The 13,260-nt window shown below is 36.6% G+C and overlaps 1 protein-coding gene and 1 pseudogene across 3 annotated transcripts in view; both read left to right on the forward strand.

Annotated features, from left to right (window-relative positions):
* LOC110065020 (uncharacterized) overlaps positions 1 to 13,260 on the forward strand; it is a 32,807-nt gene that overhangs the window by 6,821 nt on the left and 12,726 nt on the right. For both annotated transcript variants that reach the window (XM_089290911.1, XM_089290910.1), the window contains 10 exons: positions 467 to 712; positions 1,082 to 1,232; positions 1,460 to 1,570; positions 2,017 to 2,111; positions 3,671 to 3,727; positions 4,085 to 4,145; positions 4,553 to 4,597; positions 4,993 to 5,192; positions 11,636 to 11,692; positions 11,987 to 12,053. In XM_089290911.1, coding sequence (XP_089147037.1) covers positions 467 to 712; positions 1,082 to 1,232; positions 1,460 to 1,570; positions 2,017 to 2,111; positions 3,671 to 3,727; positions 4,085 to 4,145; positions 4,553 to 4,597; positions 4,993 to 5,192; positions 11,636 to 11,692; positions 11,987 to 12,053 — 1,090 coding nt within the window. The remainder of the gene's footprint in view (positions 1 to 466; positions 713 to 1,081; positions 1,233 to 1,459; positions 1,571 to 2,016; positions 2,112 to 3,670; positions 3,728 to 4,084; positions 4,146 to 4,552; positions 4,598 to 4,992; positions 5,193 to 11,635; positions 11,693 to 11,986; positions 12,054 to 13,260) is intronic.
* Positions 5,208 to 9,412, forward strand: LOC149111292 (uncharacterized; annotated as a pseudogene). Its single transcript, XR_016207841.1, has 2 exons — positions 5,208 to 8,318; positions 8,712 to 9,412. The product of XR_016207841.1 is annotated as an uncharacterized LOC149111292 (transcript).

Genomic DNA, 13,260 nt, shown 5'->3' on the forward strand with positions numbered 1-13,260 from the left:
TAAGTAGATATACAATTGTTCCTAAATAAAATATCTGTCTATTCCCAATCAGTGCAAATGACCGTTTCCTTAATTATCCATTGACTGGAAACTGTTGGATAAGCTTATAATCGAGCCCTCGGATTCGGAAAGAATTTATCCCTTAACTGTAGTTCAAATTACTTCCTGAGCAATGCATTCTTTTAATCTTGCTTTGTCTAAGAAAAAAATAAAATAAAATAAAATAAAATAAAATAAGATAAGATAAAATAAAATAAAATAAAATAAAATAAAATAAAATAAAATAGAATAGAATAGAATAGAATAGAATAGAATAGAATAAAATAAAATAAAACAATAACAATAACAATAATAATAATAATAATAATAATAATAAATACTCTAGCCAAGGAAATTAGCAATTGAAACTTTCCTCTTTTAATTTCTCGAGCCATTTGAGAAGCCTAGAGTTGTTTTTCTCTTCCAGAATAACACAAGCAGCTGTGAGAAAAGCTGCGTGTTTTTGGCGCAGTTACAGAACGGTTCGTTCTTAATAACCGGAGATGGTTCCTTTCCACCAAAACCTGGTATACCAACAATAACAAGCAGGAATTTCACCTCAATCTCACTCAAGTGGGATCCTGTGCTTAACACGAGTGGTGCAGTTGTGTACTTAATCGAAATGACGTTTACTGGAGAGGAATCTAAAGTTTCTTATAAATACTTATCAGAGGTAAACTGTCCAGATATCACATTCAAGAGTACTTTTTTCGTTTTCGTTGTTTTGGTTTAGCACTAAGACGCGTTAAAGAGATTTTTTTTTACAATGTTTTCAACACTAAACTAGTACGCAGCATTCTACGAACTGTAGCGGTAAAACTTGTTTATTTCTCCAATGCGTTTCGTCTGTCTAGCGTAGACTTCTTCTCTTCTCTATCTCGTTTCCGTACTCGCGTTCGTCTCTAATTTCTAACAGCCTGTTTTGTTTCACGTTTTCGTTTCCCACCTCGTTTTTTTAACATTTACTTTATCCTCCTCTGCATCACGGACTGGTTCTTGTCTTACTTACATAAATGTGCCATTTTGCTTACTTCTTAATTAGGTCTACGTCAGCTCACGGGCTACAGTCAAGTTTGAACTTCCCTGTGCGAACACTACATGGTCGGAATACAAAGATATATTTTTCCGATTCAAAATTGCTGTATTAACAGGAAATTCTTCTGTAAGCTATGGACCGCAAACATCGCAAATAAGTGAGTAGTGAAAATCAATTCTACATTTATTATAATATTATTTTTTTGTTTTGTTATGATCAGAATTCATTTAACTGTGGTAGCTTCTTAAGGCTGTCGCTTAGAAGTAAATACTCGAGTAATTTTTATAATACTTTAATTGTCGATGTCGACATGATGGTTTGTTTAAATGTTCTTTTTTCATTCTTTCTTAAATGGTCTTTATTAATTGACATTCTTTCTTTCAGCCCTTACAAAGCCGGATTCTGTGACTAATGTGACATTGGATAGCCTAGTCTATGACAGCGCCAGTATTGCAGATAAAATAAAGTTGACAGTTTCTTGGAATCCACCTAAAGGTAGGTAGAAAAAAAAAAAACAAAAAGAAAAAAGAAAAAACAGCATGGGTGCATGAAGATGCCAAGGTGCAGTTCTTGTCTGACTGATGCTTCGCAATCCACCATTAAACTTTAGTCCTCGTTCCAGATACAACCATGGTTTCTAGACTCTCGATGAAAGCCAATTTTGTCTAAAAGAGTAAGGACTATGAGAAATATTACCAAAAAGGGTGCGAAGAAAAGGGAAAGATATTTAAAAGGCCATTGCCAAGTTGCCTTTTCCGTCTGTTTTCAAAAGAAAAAGTTTGGTGTAAATGTTTCTTACGATAGTGACTTTTATGAGAGAGATAAAGTTTGAAAGGTTTACCACTAAGCCTAGTGTGTAATTTCTAATAAGTAGCTATTAGGTTGCTGGGAAATATCAAGCCTACTACCTAACAGTTGTTCTGTCCAATTTCTGTATTCAGATCAGAAGGATCTCATTTCACACTACGGAGCACACTTTTCTGCCGATTCATCCTGTCAATATGAGTCTTTGCCTCGTGCAGAAGATTCTAATGGGGTTAGTAAATAATATTTACTGAGTAACAAGTTATTAAAATACGATCACCCTGGAACGAGCAAATGGACAATTTGCAACAAAGGATAATATGATGAAGACGTTTCGTTTCGTTCTGGCCAACCATTACACGTATTACCAGGGTAGCGTTTTAAAATACTGATTTTGAAGAAAATTACCAAGCTTTTCTGAAAATGGCAAGGGTTGTCTCTTTCCATACAAAGTTTACTTATTTTCGAATGTTGAAGAATTTTTAACATTTCATGCTCAAATGATAGTAACTTGGTAACTTGGAATTTAGTAGATTGCCATGCATTTCCATTTCTGGATAATCTCAGCAGAGAGAGGATGAAGGGTGGGAGTGTAAATCTCCTTACTACCAATGTGATCCTTCTCTAACGAGTTATAATTACATATAGTATTCATTCGCGACGTAGCTTGGGTACGCTGTCTGTCCATGTGAGTACAATCGGCAAGTCATATGATTGGCAACTTCTAGACCCTCCTGGACTTCTGAAGCCTATATGTGTGGGTAATTAACTCTCTTCCCTTTATCTTACCTTTTATCTTTTCCGGCAGCGTGTATCTTTTTTACTTTGAGCGGATTAATAGTACGTTTATGAAAAAGCGATGCGAAATGGGTTTCATTGCAAATCTTGTTTGCTATACGTTAGGGTACGGAATCTACTCACACGTAGGTTTCTATCAGAGATCTTGCTTGTTCACTGTGTGCCCAATTGCTCTATTTTTGACACGGCGTTATGGTAAATGACGAACAGTGAACAGCAGAGCGTCAATATTATTAGAGTTAACAACAGAGCAAATATTAAGCTGCCAGCTGCTTCCTCTGTTACTGGTCAATTTGACTTTAAGGATAGTGTACAATGTTGGGAGCTTGATATTGAAATTTATCATATATGACAAATTGGTTGTCGATGAAAAAGAGGATTCTGGTTGGTTCTCTACAGCTGAGCAGGCCCGCAGGTAGAGGAAAGAAAAAAGGCTGGCAATGGCAATGTTCATGAAAAATTATGATTAATGCAATGGGCATGGCCAAATTCTCTTCCTAAGTATTTATAGGGAGTTTATGATGACTATAAACCACAAAAATTTTTTAAAAAAGTAGTAATAAAAATGACTGAGAAAAGTGTCTCAGCATGAGTTGCCTATTGCAAGCTACGATCCTGCTGAGCGGTGCGAATTTTGTAAATGGACCGTTCAGAAATATTTTCGGGAATTGCTTTTCCAAAACATTGTACCAAAGAAGTCTGTTATAAAATATCAATCTCTTGTCCTTCATGTCTGAAGACAATTCCAGGCATACTACAAGTACTATACTATATATTAAGTAAAAAAGGCAAATAAACAGGATGAAAGAATGAAAAAAAATGTATATTCTTACTTTGGTATGCTTTTACCTATACAGCCTTTACACTTGCAGTTCATTAACAATAATTAATTAACATAATTTATAATCTTACTTACAGCTCACTTACCTGCCTTGCCCTTCCAGTAGTACTACACACAAGAAAGTGCTCATAACATTTTCCTCTTTGTTATAGGCAACTTTATCAATGCACATTTCTCACAAGTCCTTGAAATGCATCCACACACTGGAAGTAAGAGTTAAAGCAGGAATAAAAATATATATTTGCCATTGTTTCATCAAGCAAAGGAAAACTACGGCCGATTTATTTTCAATAAAATGTTAAAAGATCTTTGTTACTGAATACTTGTCGAATGTAGCGTAAACGCTGTTGAGATACTTTTGTGGACTTATGAATGTTGACAGCTGGCATTCTAAAAGTTATTCTTTGGTAGGAAAAGCCAAAACATTTTTCTGGTTGATATCTTCCTTTGTGATCTTAAACGCTGATCATGATGTTGGCTTCCGATTTAATTTGTATAGCGTATCATTACCTTGGTTACTCGATTTTGAAAGGTACTTATGATCATGCCGTGTGCTTTGTTACTAGATTTATTCTATAGTTGGCTGCAGTGTGAGTTATCCCACAGTATTTAACTACACATATCCAGGTAAATACGTCGCATATACACCACCCCAAACAATCGACTTGACTATACGAATCTTGGTTTTGTTGTCTTTGTAATGATATTCTACTGCCGGTAAGAAAAAGCTGTAGTCATATCTTAAAACTGGAAGAGACGCAGAATGATTAAATTAAATTCATCTTGTCTGTGTCATTACGCAAAAGCAAATACCGTCCTTTTTTTCACTATAGTTGCGTTGTAATAAAATAGAATGCACGTTTTTGTTTTAATGGTGATTGCAGACTAGCTGAGCGCATGGAAGTTTACCCATGTACTAGATAGAGGAGCCTAATGCCGTTTTATTACATGACATGATATATCTTGGCTGCAGCCTTTAACTTCAATTTAGGAGCTGAACTTAATGATGTAATGTATATCTGTGCAACTTTCAGGTTGTCAAAACATCACAAACTTTCCCACAAGTGAATGCTATAAGTGTAAGTATGCAAACTTATTTTCATCGGTCAAAAAAACATCTTTTGATAGTTTGAAGCCACCCGTGCAAAGCCCCGACAGATCTCGTTCTTTCACGTACAAACAGAGATGCTTTCTGAAGGAACCTTGTAAACCTTTGAGATACGATAGCCTGTTGGGTATATAACTGGGTCTAGGTTAGTGAGGTCCTTCCGCCTGACGGTTATAACTAACAAGGCCTAGTAGATCATCCATTTTGCAAAGTGTTTATACAAATTTGATCAAATGAACATTTTTTGTGTATTAAATTTAACTGTTTTATACGGACATCATACACACAGCTCTATTTACAGTCGCTTTGATTAAGCCTCACATTCAAATCTGATCGTTGTCGTTTTTAATCTTTGACTCTGTGCAGTTGACCCTCCTTACGCTCCATTAAAAGACAGAATGGTCAGTAATGTGAAAATCGAGGGCAATATGACAGGGCAACAGGACTATCGCTTTACAGCTAATGTGACGTGGAACCCCCCAGTTTACCCGTACAAGACACCGTTCCAGTACGACGTGAAATGGTCCAAGGAAGACAGCCTTGAACAAACGGGGTTCGAATTTGCTGTAAGTGAAATATTTTGTTTTTACACATAATACCTCTTTACATTTAATAATTATTATTTTTTACTCATGTCGCGTGTAAAGTCACCTTCGCCCCGCCATTTTCATTGGCGATGTTGTAAAACAGTTAATTCTACTTGTAGCTGTACACTTCATCGGGTTGTGATGCACCCCTGAAGTTTGGGGAGCACTTAAGGTGGCTGAACACAGTTTTTGATACCTGTGTTTCATTCACCTTTTTCTCTAAAACCCTTGATCCCTCGGTCGCCAAAAATGGCAGCGAGCAAGTTAACAACACAAACTTTGTTTTTTTTATGGTTAAGCCGCCGTATGTGCCGTTGCCATGGCAACATGAATAAATATAAACAGGCCTTTAAAATCGTGTTTGTTTATTTGCAGAAAATCTAGTCATTAGATTTTCTTTATAATTTGCATGTAACAAGCTTGTAACGATTCTCACAAGTTAACACCATTTTGTTAATAATTTAACAGAGAGATCTTTAATTATCCCTTGTTGAAGGTTCAATGGAATATCTAGAATTTCCTTTGTTAAAGTTCAATTATTTTCAATACTCCAGTTACTTATTTCCTAAAGTATTTTCGTGCCAAATTTCGTGAAATTCTAATGAGTGGTTCTCGAGAAATAGGCGTATTTCCGAGCGTGCAAGTTTTCATTCAATCGCAAGTTTTGACTTACTACGCATGCGCTGCATTTAATTGGGTTCTTTCGGTATCAAAGAAAAAGTTGACAATTGCTAGGTTCTTTGCATCATTACCTTTTCTAACATATCTTTGTAATAAAAGACTTAAGCCATCAATACACTGCGTTCAATTATAGAGAAGAATAACACAGATGGTGCGAGTGTTTATTGTTAAATAAAGCGATCGCTCTATTGACGGTATGTTTGTTTTTTTTGCAATCCTTGTGAGCGCGCTGAATTGCATCAGCAAAAGCGCGCGCGAAAACTGTGTTCGGCCACCTTAAAGTGCAACTATGATGAAATTCGCATTTGTCCTATCTAAGCTGTTAAAAAATAAATAAATAAATAAACATAATCAAATATCAAGCACTTTGTTCGAGGAGAAAATTGCTGTCAGGCTATCTCTTTTCGTTCCTGAGATATTCATGTATTTATAATGATTATGCAAGCTAGCCAGGTGATGACGTCATAAAATCAAGCTTTGATCAAATACGATGGACACTGTTATCTCGGGATAAAAAGTAGAGAGTAAATGTAAACTGCATTAGAATAAAGTGAGATGAAGGAAAAAAAAAATAATGCACATAACCAACAAAAACAAAATAATGTACATAATTTACAGAACTGTTTCGCTAGAATGGAGTCATTTGAGTGTTCAGAGTTGTTCTCTTTTTCCTTATTAAAAGCATCTCATAAACAAAGCAGTCAAAATTTCCGCTGCATTTCTTTAGGATGACATATTGCTCGTGAGGATTGCTCGTTTTTTGATTGTGTTCGTCGCTAAGATGTTTACTGGTGACGGAATATTTGTGGAGGTGACGGTTCGTCTAGCCTGTATAATTCGAATCACACGAATTACGTGTAAGTTCATATACAATACATTGTTGGTTTAACAGTGAGGGCTTTGTTTCCATGACTTTCAAATCTTTCAAGATTTTCCTGATAGTGAAAACTAGTTGTAATACACGATCGATTTTCTTTCCAAGGTCGCTTAGTTGTCTACGTATGGAGTCGGCGGATTTGTGGTCTTTGAAAGGCAAGATGATTAGTACAGGGTTGCCAACTGGCTCAATTCGGTTCTGGTTGGAAACGTTTGATTTTTTGCAATGATATCTTACTAGACGTGCTCCTATTGTTGTGCGACAATAGCGACTTAACATACATAACATATAACATATACTTTATTTAACCTCGAATTTACAGAGTAGCTTGTTAGCTAATATCTTCGAGAGAAATAAATATTAGAAAGAAAAAGTAAAAAGATAAAATAAAATAAAATGAAATACAATTACAATTCTATATCATTTATACACTATATATATTTACACTGTGGAAAGGCCTCATATTTAAGGATCTTTTGCTTGAATTGAAGAAAATCAGATGTCCTGTAAGTGTCCGGGAGAGAGTTCCATATTTTACTAGCTAAGTATGAAAAAGAGTGCAGACCATAAGTAATTGTTTTTGCTTTGGGAAGGTCCAGAATATAATTTAATTGACTGGTGGTTTTAACTTAATTGACTCTACCGTGAGTTTTGAGCCATAGCTATTTCAGATACCTACTATTTTTTTTTTTTTTTTTTTTTTTTTTTTCATTTGAAGAAAATGTTACCTCTAAAGGATAAAATAAATGAACGATATAAGTGATATAATCTCTGTCTAAATTTGTGTACGTACCTTAAGTTACGAGAAACATTATGTAACGAAATCGAACGTGAATTTACAAATTGTAGATTACTTGTTTTTAAGGCCCCGTCCACGCTACGCCGAAGAACGATTTGAAAACTCGAAACCACCAGTCATTTCGGATTTGTGTTTGAGGAAAACTCTGGAAGAAAAGAAAAGCACATTATTTTCGCGATGTCATCGTTTTGGAAAAGCTCCGTTTTCGATATTTTTCCGTACACAATTAACGCAGAGTCAGAGTTTTCAAATTCCTCCGGTTTGAAGAGCGTTTTCGAAAAGCCCCGTTTTCGTGGCGGACTAGCGTGGACGATAGCCCTAACCAATAGAGATAAAGCTGCGTTTTCAAATTTCTCCGGCGTAGCGTAAACAGGGCCTTATAATGCACAGCCATGCTCAAACTAGACAAAAGGAGAGTTCGCGAATGGTACTGGCATGACGTCATTAAACCCCAACCAGAAACTGACGTGATTCTTCTTATGATATAATGATGATACTGATGATGATGGCAACATAGTTATTAGAGGGGAATGGTTATGAAACTCGGAAAACTTCAAAGGGTTAAACAATGGCGCGGTCTCCGATGTTGAACAGACTCGTCACGTGACTCTGACCGTGCACAAGTTCATTCAAGATGGCAGACAGTACAGACAGTCTGTTCATGTGGGGAGACGATTTTGAGGCCATTTTGGACGTTTTGGAAGACACTGACGAGGTAGGGAAACAAGTTGCGGTCACAGCTCGAAATGTAAGTTGAAAAAATGGTAATTTTGAGTCGAAATTTCGCATTACTGTTCTTAAATTTGCTAGGCATAGTCTGCTCGACTCGTGTAAACAAACGAAATCCAACAAATGCTCACGCGAATATTAAGCTTATATATTGCTTTCCTTCGATGAAAATCTCCTGTAGGACTCTTTCGAAACAAGGAATACTTATATAAAAGCTTCGAGAAAGCTCAAAGCTCCGAGATGTAGTCATTTGTTTATATATTATTTTGAGGGGTAAACCTTGCAATTTATAGAGCTTCCTTCACAATACTCGAAAAAAGCGAACGTACAATTTCCCCATTGAATTTTTGATGTTTAAACTATTTAGTGGTCTATTTGTTATACATTTATCATTTTTTATGTCTCTGTAGAGGCACAGCTAAAAGAAGATAGAAATGAATTCTCTGCCATCAAAACAATCTATGAACGATATACAAGAAATGGAGACACAGAGAAGTTTTATGGCACATATTATGCAACAGTTGCTGCAAAGTCAACATAATTCTTCAGTGGACTTTCTAGGAATGCAGCAACACTACTGGCAACCAAAGTTGCTGACTGTTTGCTGGCATACTCTAAGCAACAAAAACACTCTACTGAAAGCAGTCATCTTTTAAAAACTGTTGTTTTATCGGAGAAGGAGAAGGCTGGGATGCAATATCTTGGTGGTTATGTTTTACACAACCTGCACCAAAAATATGTAAGAACAAATTCATTGGAGAGTGAACAAGCTATGGCATTACTGAAAGCTGAGAAACTGCAGAACATTACTGATTCTAGCCAGAAGCTTGTGTCAGCTTTGAACCGTGGTGGACTCTAGATAATCACTCAACCTACACAGCAGATATTTTTAAAGCAGAATGTCATTTCAGGCAATTTACATCAGAAACTGAGTTGCAAAGTTTGGATATTTCTGGTGTAACTCAAAAGCAACGAGTGAATTTTTAAACATGTGTAACAACATTCACATGTTACCAGTGAGGTCAATAATGAGAACTATTATGAATCTTAAACTATACTCCTTGTACCTATTTACAATGAATAAAATCACACTTAAGATACACTTAGAAACAACTATCCTTATTTCTCTGGAACCCTAAAGGGTGTCAGTTAAGAGGCTGTTTGGTATTTTTTTTTCCTGATCAGTAGACACTTAACCCCCGTGATCAACATAAAAATTCTCGCTAATGGTCTCTATGCCTTTCTTGGAGTACATGTGCATGTAAAATGCTTAAATTCATTTCGGCTTTCATGATACTGGCCCAGTGGCATATTCTGAGATAGACTTGATGTATTAATATCTGCAGCAGAAGTTTTATTTTGATCGATCTGGGACTAAGTGCTTAGTGTTTAAAATTAAAAACAAACTTTCCTGAAATGTATAAAAGCACACTGAAAATCAAGTCTTCATTAACCTCGACACAAGTTAACTCTGTTCTTACAATACCAAGTGTACACTTCACACTATGTAATTAATGGCCAACCATAAGGGGCCAAGTAAATTCATTCAAACCAAAGGTACCATTGTTTTGACGCAGTCCTTTAAATTCATACTCTTTTCGTTGTCACTAAAAACTCCTAACTATTGAAAAGTTAAATAAAACAATAAATTCAGTTACATCTTCAGTACAAATGGGTCAAATAATTTATGAATGGAATCTGGGCTGGGTTGATTGTTTGAAAGCTGACTAACACTAGATCAGGATTAAGCATTGCTTGAGGGGTCAGTTTCCCAGGAAAAAGACTGTTCTTATCAGTGAATATGTTTTATAGAATTTGAGACAAGTCAACTGGAAGTAAAAAAATGTAAACAGAAATATCTCTATTTCAGAATCAACAAGGTACATGCACATTAACTGACGAAAATACAATTATAACTGTTATCTGTATATCTTTATAAACTGAAAATATACATTGTAAAGCGGGTGAAGGCTAAAACACTGTGCAACTGGACTTCACAAAGTTCACAATATATCCTGATATAAAAACAGTCTTCAGATTAAAAAAAAATAATTTCAAATTCTGGAATGAGGAAAGGGTCCAGCATCTTTTTTACAACAAATCTGTCGCTCATTAACTTCATATTCCAGTCGTTTAAGCTCTTTAGCCCTGGGGTGCTTACCATTTACAAAAACCATCCGGTTGGAAATTTCAGGCATAAACATTAAACAATTAAATTCGACGTTGCGAGAGAGGGAATCACTATAAAGTATATCCACATCCGTTAGAGAGACTTAAAAGAGCAGAAAAATAGCATCAACTCAAATCACAGCCCATATTTTCTGAAGCTTCCCAAACGGTATGGGGCGAACCATTTGATTTTCCAACTGGAATTTCCGGTTTTCCCATGTAAATGGTAAGTACCCCTGATGTTCGTTGACACAGTTCTTTGAAGTTTTCTTGCACACGGCCTGTCGTGGCAAATGATCTTTCACTACAGAGCGTGGGGTTCTTTGTTTCGGTTTATGAGTATCGTGAGTTCTTTTCGGCATATTCAGCACAGGTAACGTGCCAAATCTTGAGTTTTTTTCGTCATTTTCTCTGAATGAACTGCAGAAGAAAACAAGGTAATTTACGTGAAGAAATACTGAAGAAAATCTGGAGCTAGCTTGCCTAAGAATGTTTCAAATGTTTATGTGTTATGCTCTACGCCTAAGACAGATCACCGTAAATTCGCAATGTATTTAACCAGAATTTGTTTTATTTTACTACTTAAATGTTCCAATATCTTCTGGATGAAAGTGTTTCTCGCATGTAAACACCTTGTCGTTTTCTACTTGTCTCTTAAAGTCGCGATCAACTTCTCTTGTCTTCGTTGGGGTCCTCGTCTTTTGCCTTCGGTAACTTCCATATTCCTACTCCTTTGGTCCTTCTACTTGTGCCACAGCCAAACACAGAACAATTATCTCCTGGTTTAACGATACTCGATTAATTAACAGCAAATTTAACAGCCAAAACCACAATTTTTGATTCGAACTTCAATTTCTACGAGACTCCGGACGCCATCTTGGCATTTCTGTTGTGCACGGTCGCGATCACGTGACCAAGCAAAAACCTAAACAAAGAGATCGTCCTTTGAAGTTTGCCGGGTTTCATAACCATTCCCCTCTACTAACTATGATGGCAATGGAAATGATGACGTTCGCAGTGACGATGATGAGTGTTTTTTAGCTTGTAAAACCGGGGGTCCCATTATTTACGGTACCTCTCAGGACTATCTGCTTAAGTAGTCATTACGACCTTGTCTGTATCTTGAGGGTCACTTTGTAATAATTGCATGTGTTATTATTTTTGCAGACTATTAATCGTCACACAATAACAAATCTACTGCCTGCAACGTCCTACAAAGTTGAGGTAATTTAATTCCGTTAGCGCGTAACACATCGGTAACGAGTTACTGTCAGTAAGGGGTGGTGAGGGACTACAAAATAAATTATTTCACATGTAGAATTAATCTCGTCTTGAGGGCAGAATGTCCGTTTCTAGTCATGGCAATAGAAACATTTTGCTCCTACACTCCATAAATGCTGGGCCCTGGTTATCCGAAAAACACCCTTTGAAATTCTGTCTACAATTTTTCCGGATTCTCTAATTTTAGTTTAAAGTACATGTGGTTCTGATTTATTGTCGTGCGTTTTAATTCTGTAGATAAAACCAACGTTCCCGGATGACAAGCCGTTTTCTGTTTGGACCTCTATTATTTTAACAACTCCTGGTTGGTGCAAATACTCACCTTGATATGAATATGCTAATGAACAGGAAGAGTGTTAAGCTACTGCATTTTTATTTGTTAATTAAAGTCTTAATTTTAAAGTACTGCCTTTTTTGTGGCCTCAACTTTTCTAGACTTTCAGACAATTACTTCCAAATTATTGTCATAGTGAATCTATGGCCCGGTTCAAACGTCGAACGTTTCATGAGCCGAACCCAATAGCCCCAATAACGTACATGACGAGATCGACATTTGAATCAATTAAGTTCGACAGATGTTATTTGGGTCGACCCGAGAATTAAGTTCGACCTGGCCAGTCGGTCAGTTCGACTACGGAGCGACTCCGATTCAAACGTCGAACTTTTCATGTACCGAACCTAATGCGTACATTACAAATACATTAAATTAATTAATTTTTACCCAGAGTTCTGCACGTTCCCTATTTTTGTCATGTGCACCCAGCTTGTTTTGATCTTTTTGGAACAAAATGGCAGGAAGAGCGGAAAGAGCGGGAAGATATGTGTTCCTCTTGTTTCGAGAGCACGAAATAAACTTGCTTGATGTGCATAAACCACTTTTGTATGCGGTGTTCCGTACTTGAAAACGATGAGAGTATAGCGGGTTGGAAAGCAAGCAGTTCGGTGGCGTACTGCGAGTCATGGTTTTGAGAGAAAGTGACAAAATAAATGAATCTTGAAGAAACCCACCACAGGAAGGAACTGGACGAGGAACTGTGATGTTCCTTTGGGAATAAGCAACAATAGAGGGCAAACCAAATTCAAAAATCGTCTTCGGCTGTGCTAACTGCATCTGGAGTCGCCTTCTTCGACTTCTGTCCTTCTTGATGGCACTTGGAAGAAAAGAAAGCTCATCCGTTTCTTCAATTTGTCTTTTGCCACATTTTCCCGCCATTTTGGTCAGCAATAACCGTCGTTTGCAATAGTGTCTCTTTTATTTTTGTAATTAAGTTCGACTAAATTAGGTTCGACGTTTGAATCAACTGCCGCACTTAATTATCTAGGTCGACCTAAATTGGTATTAGGTTCGGCACATGTAAAGTTCGACGTTTGAACCGGGCCTATATTACTCATCACAGTGCAGCAATATGGTGAAATAATTGTGCAACTTAAAGCACCAAAATGTGGCCTACAGATAGCATCTAGCTGTCCAGCTGAAAAAATATTTGATATTTACCTACTGGTCTAGCTAT

Source organism: Orbicella faveolata, unplaced genomic scaffold (assembly GCF_042242905.1).
Source record: "Orbicella faveolata isolate gen_17 unplaced genomic scaffold, um_ofav_v1 contig_24, whole genome shotgun sequence".
In the NCBI taxonomy this organism is placed as follows: domain Eukaryota; kingdom Metazoa; phylum Cnidaria; class Anthozoa; order Scleractinia; family Merulinidae; genus Orbicella; species Orbicella faveolata.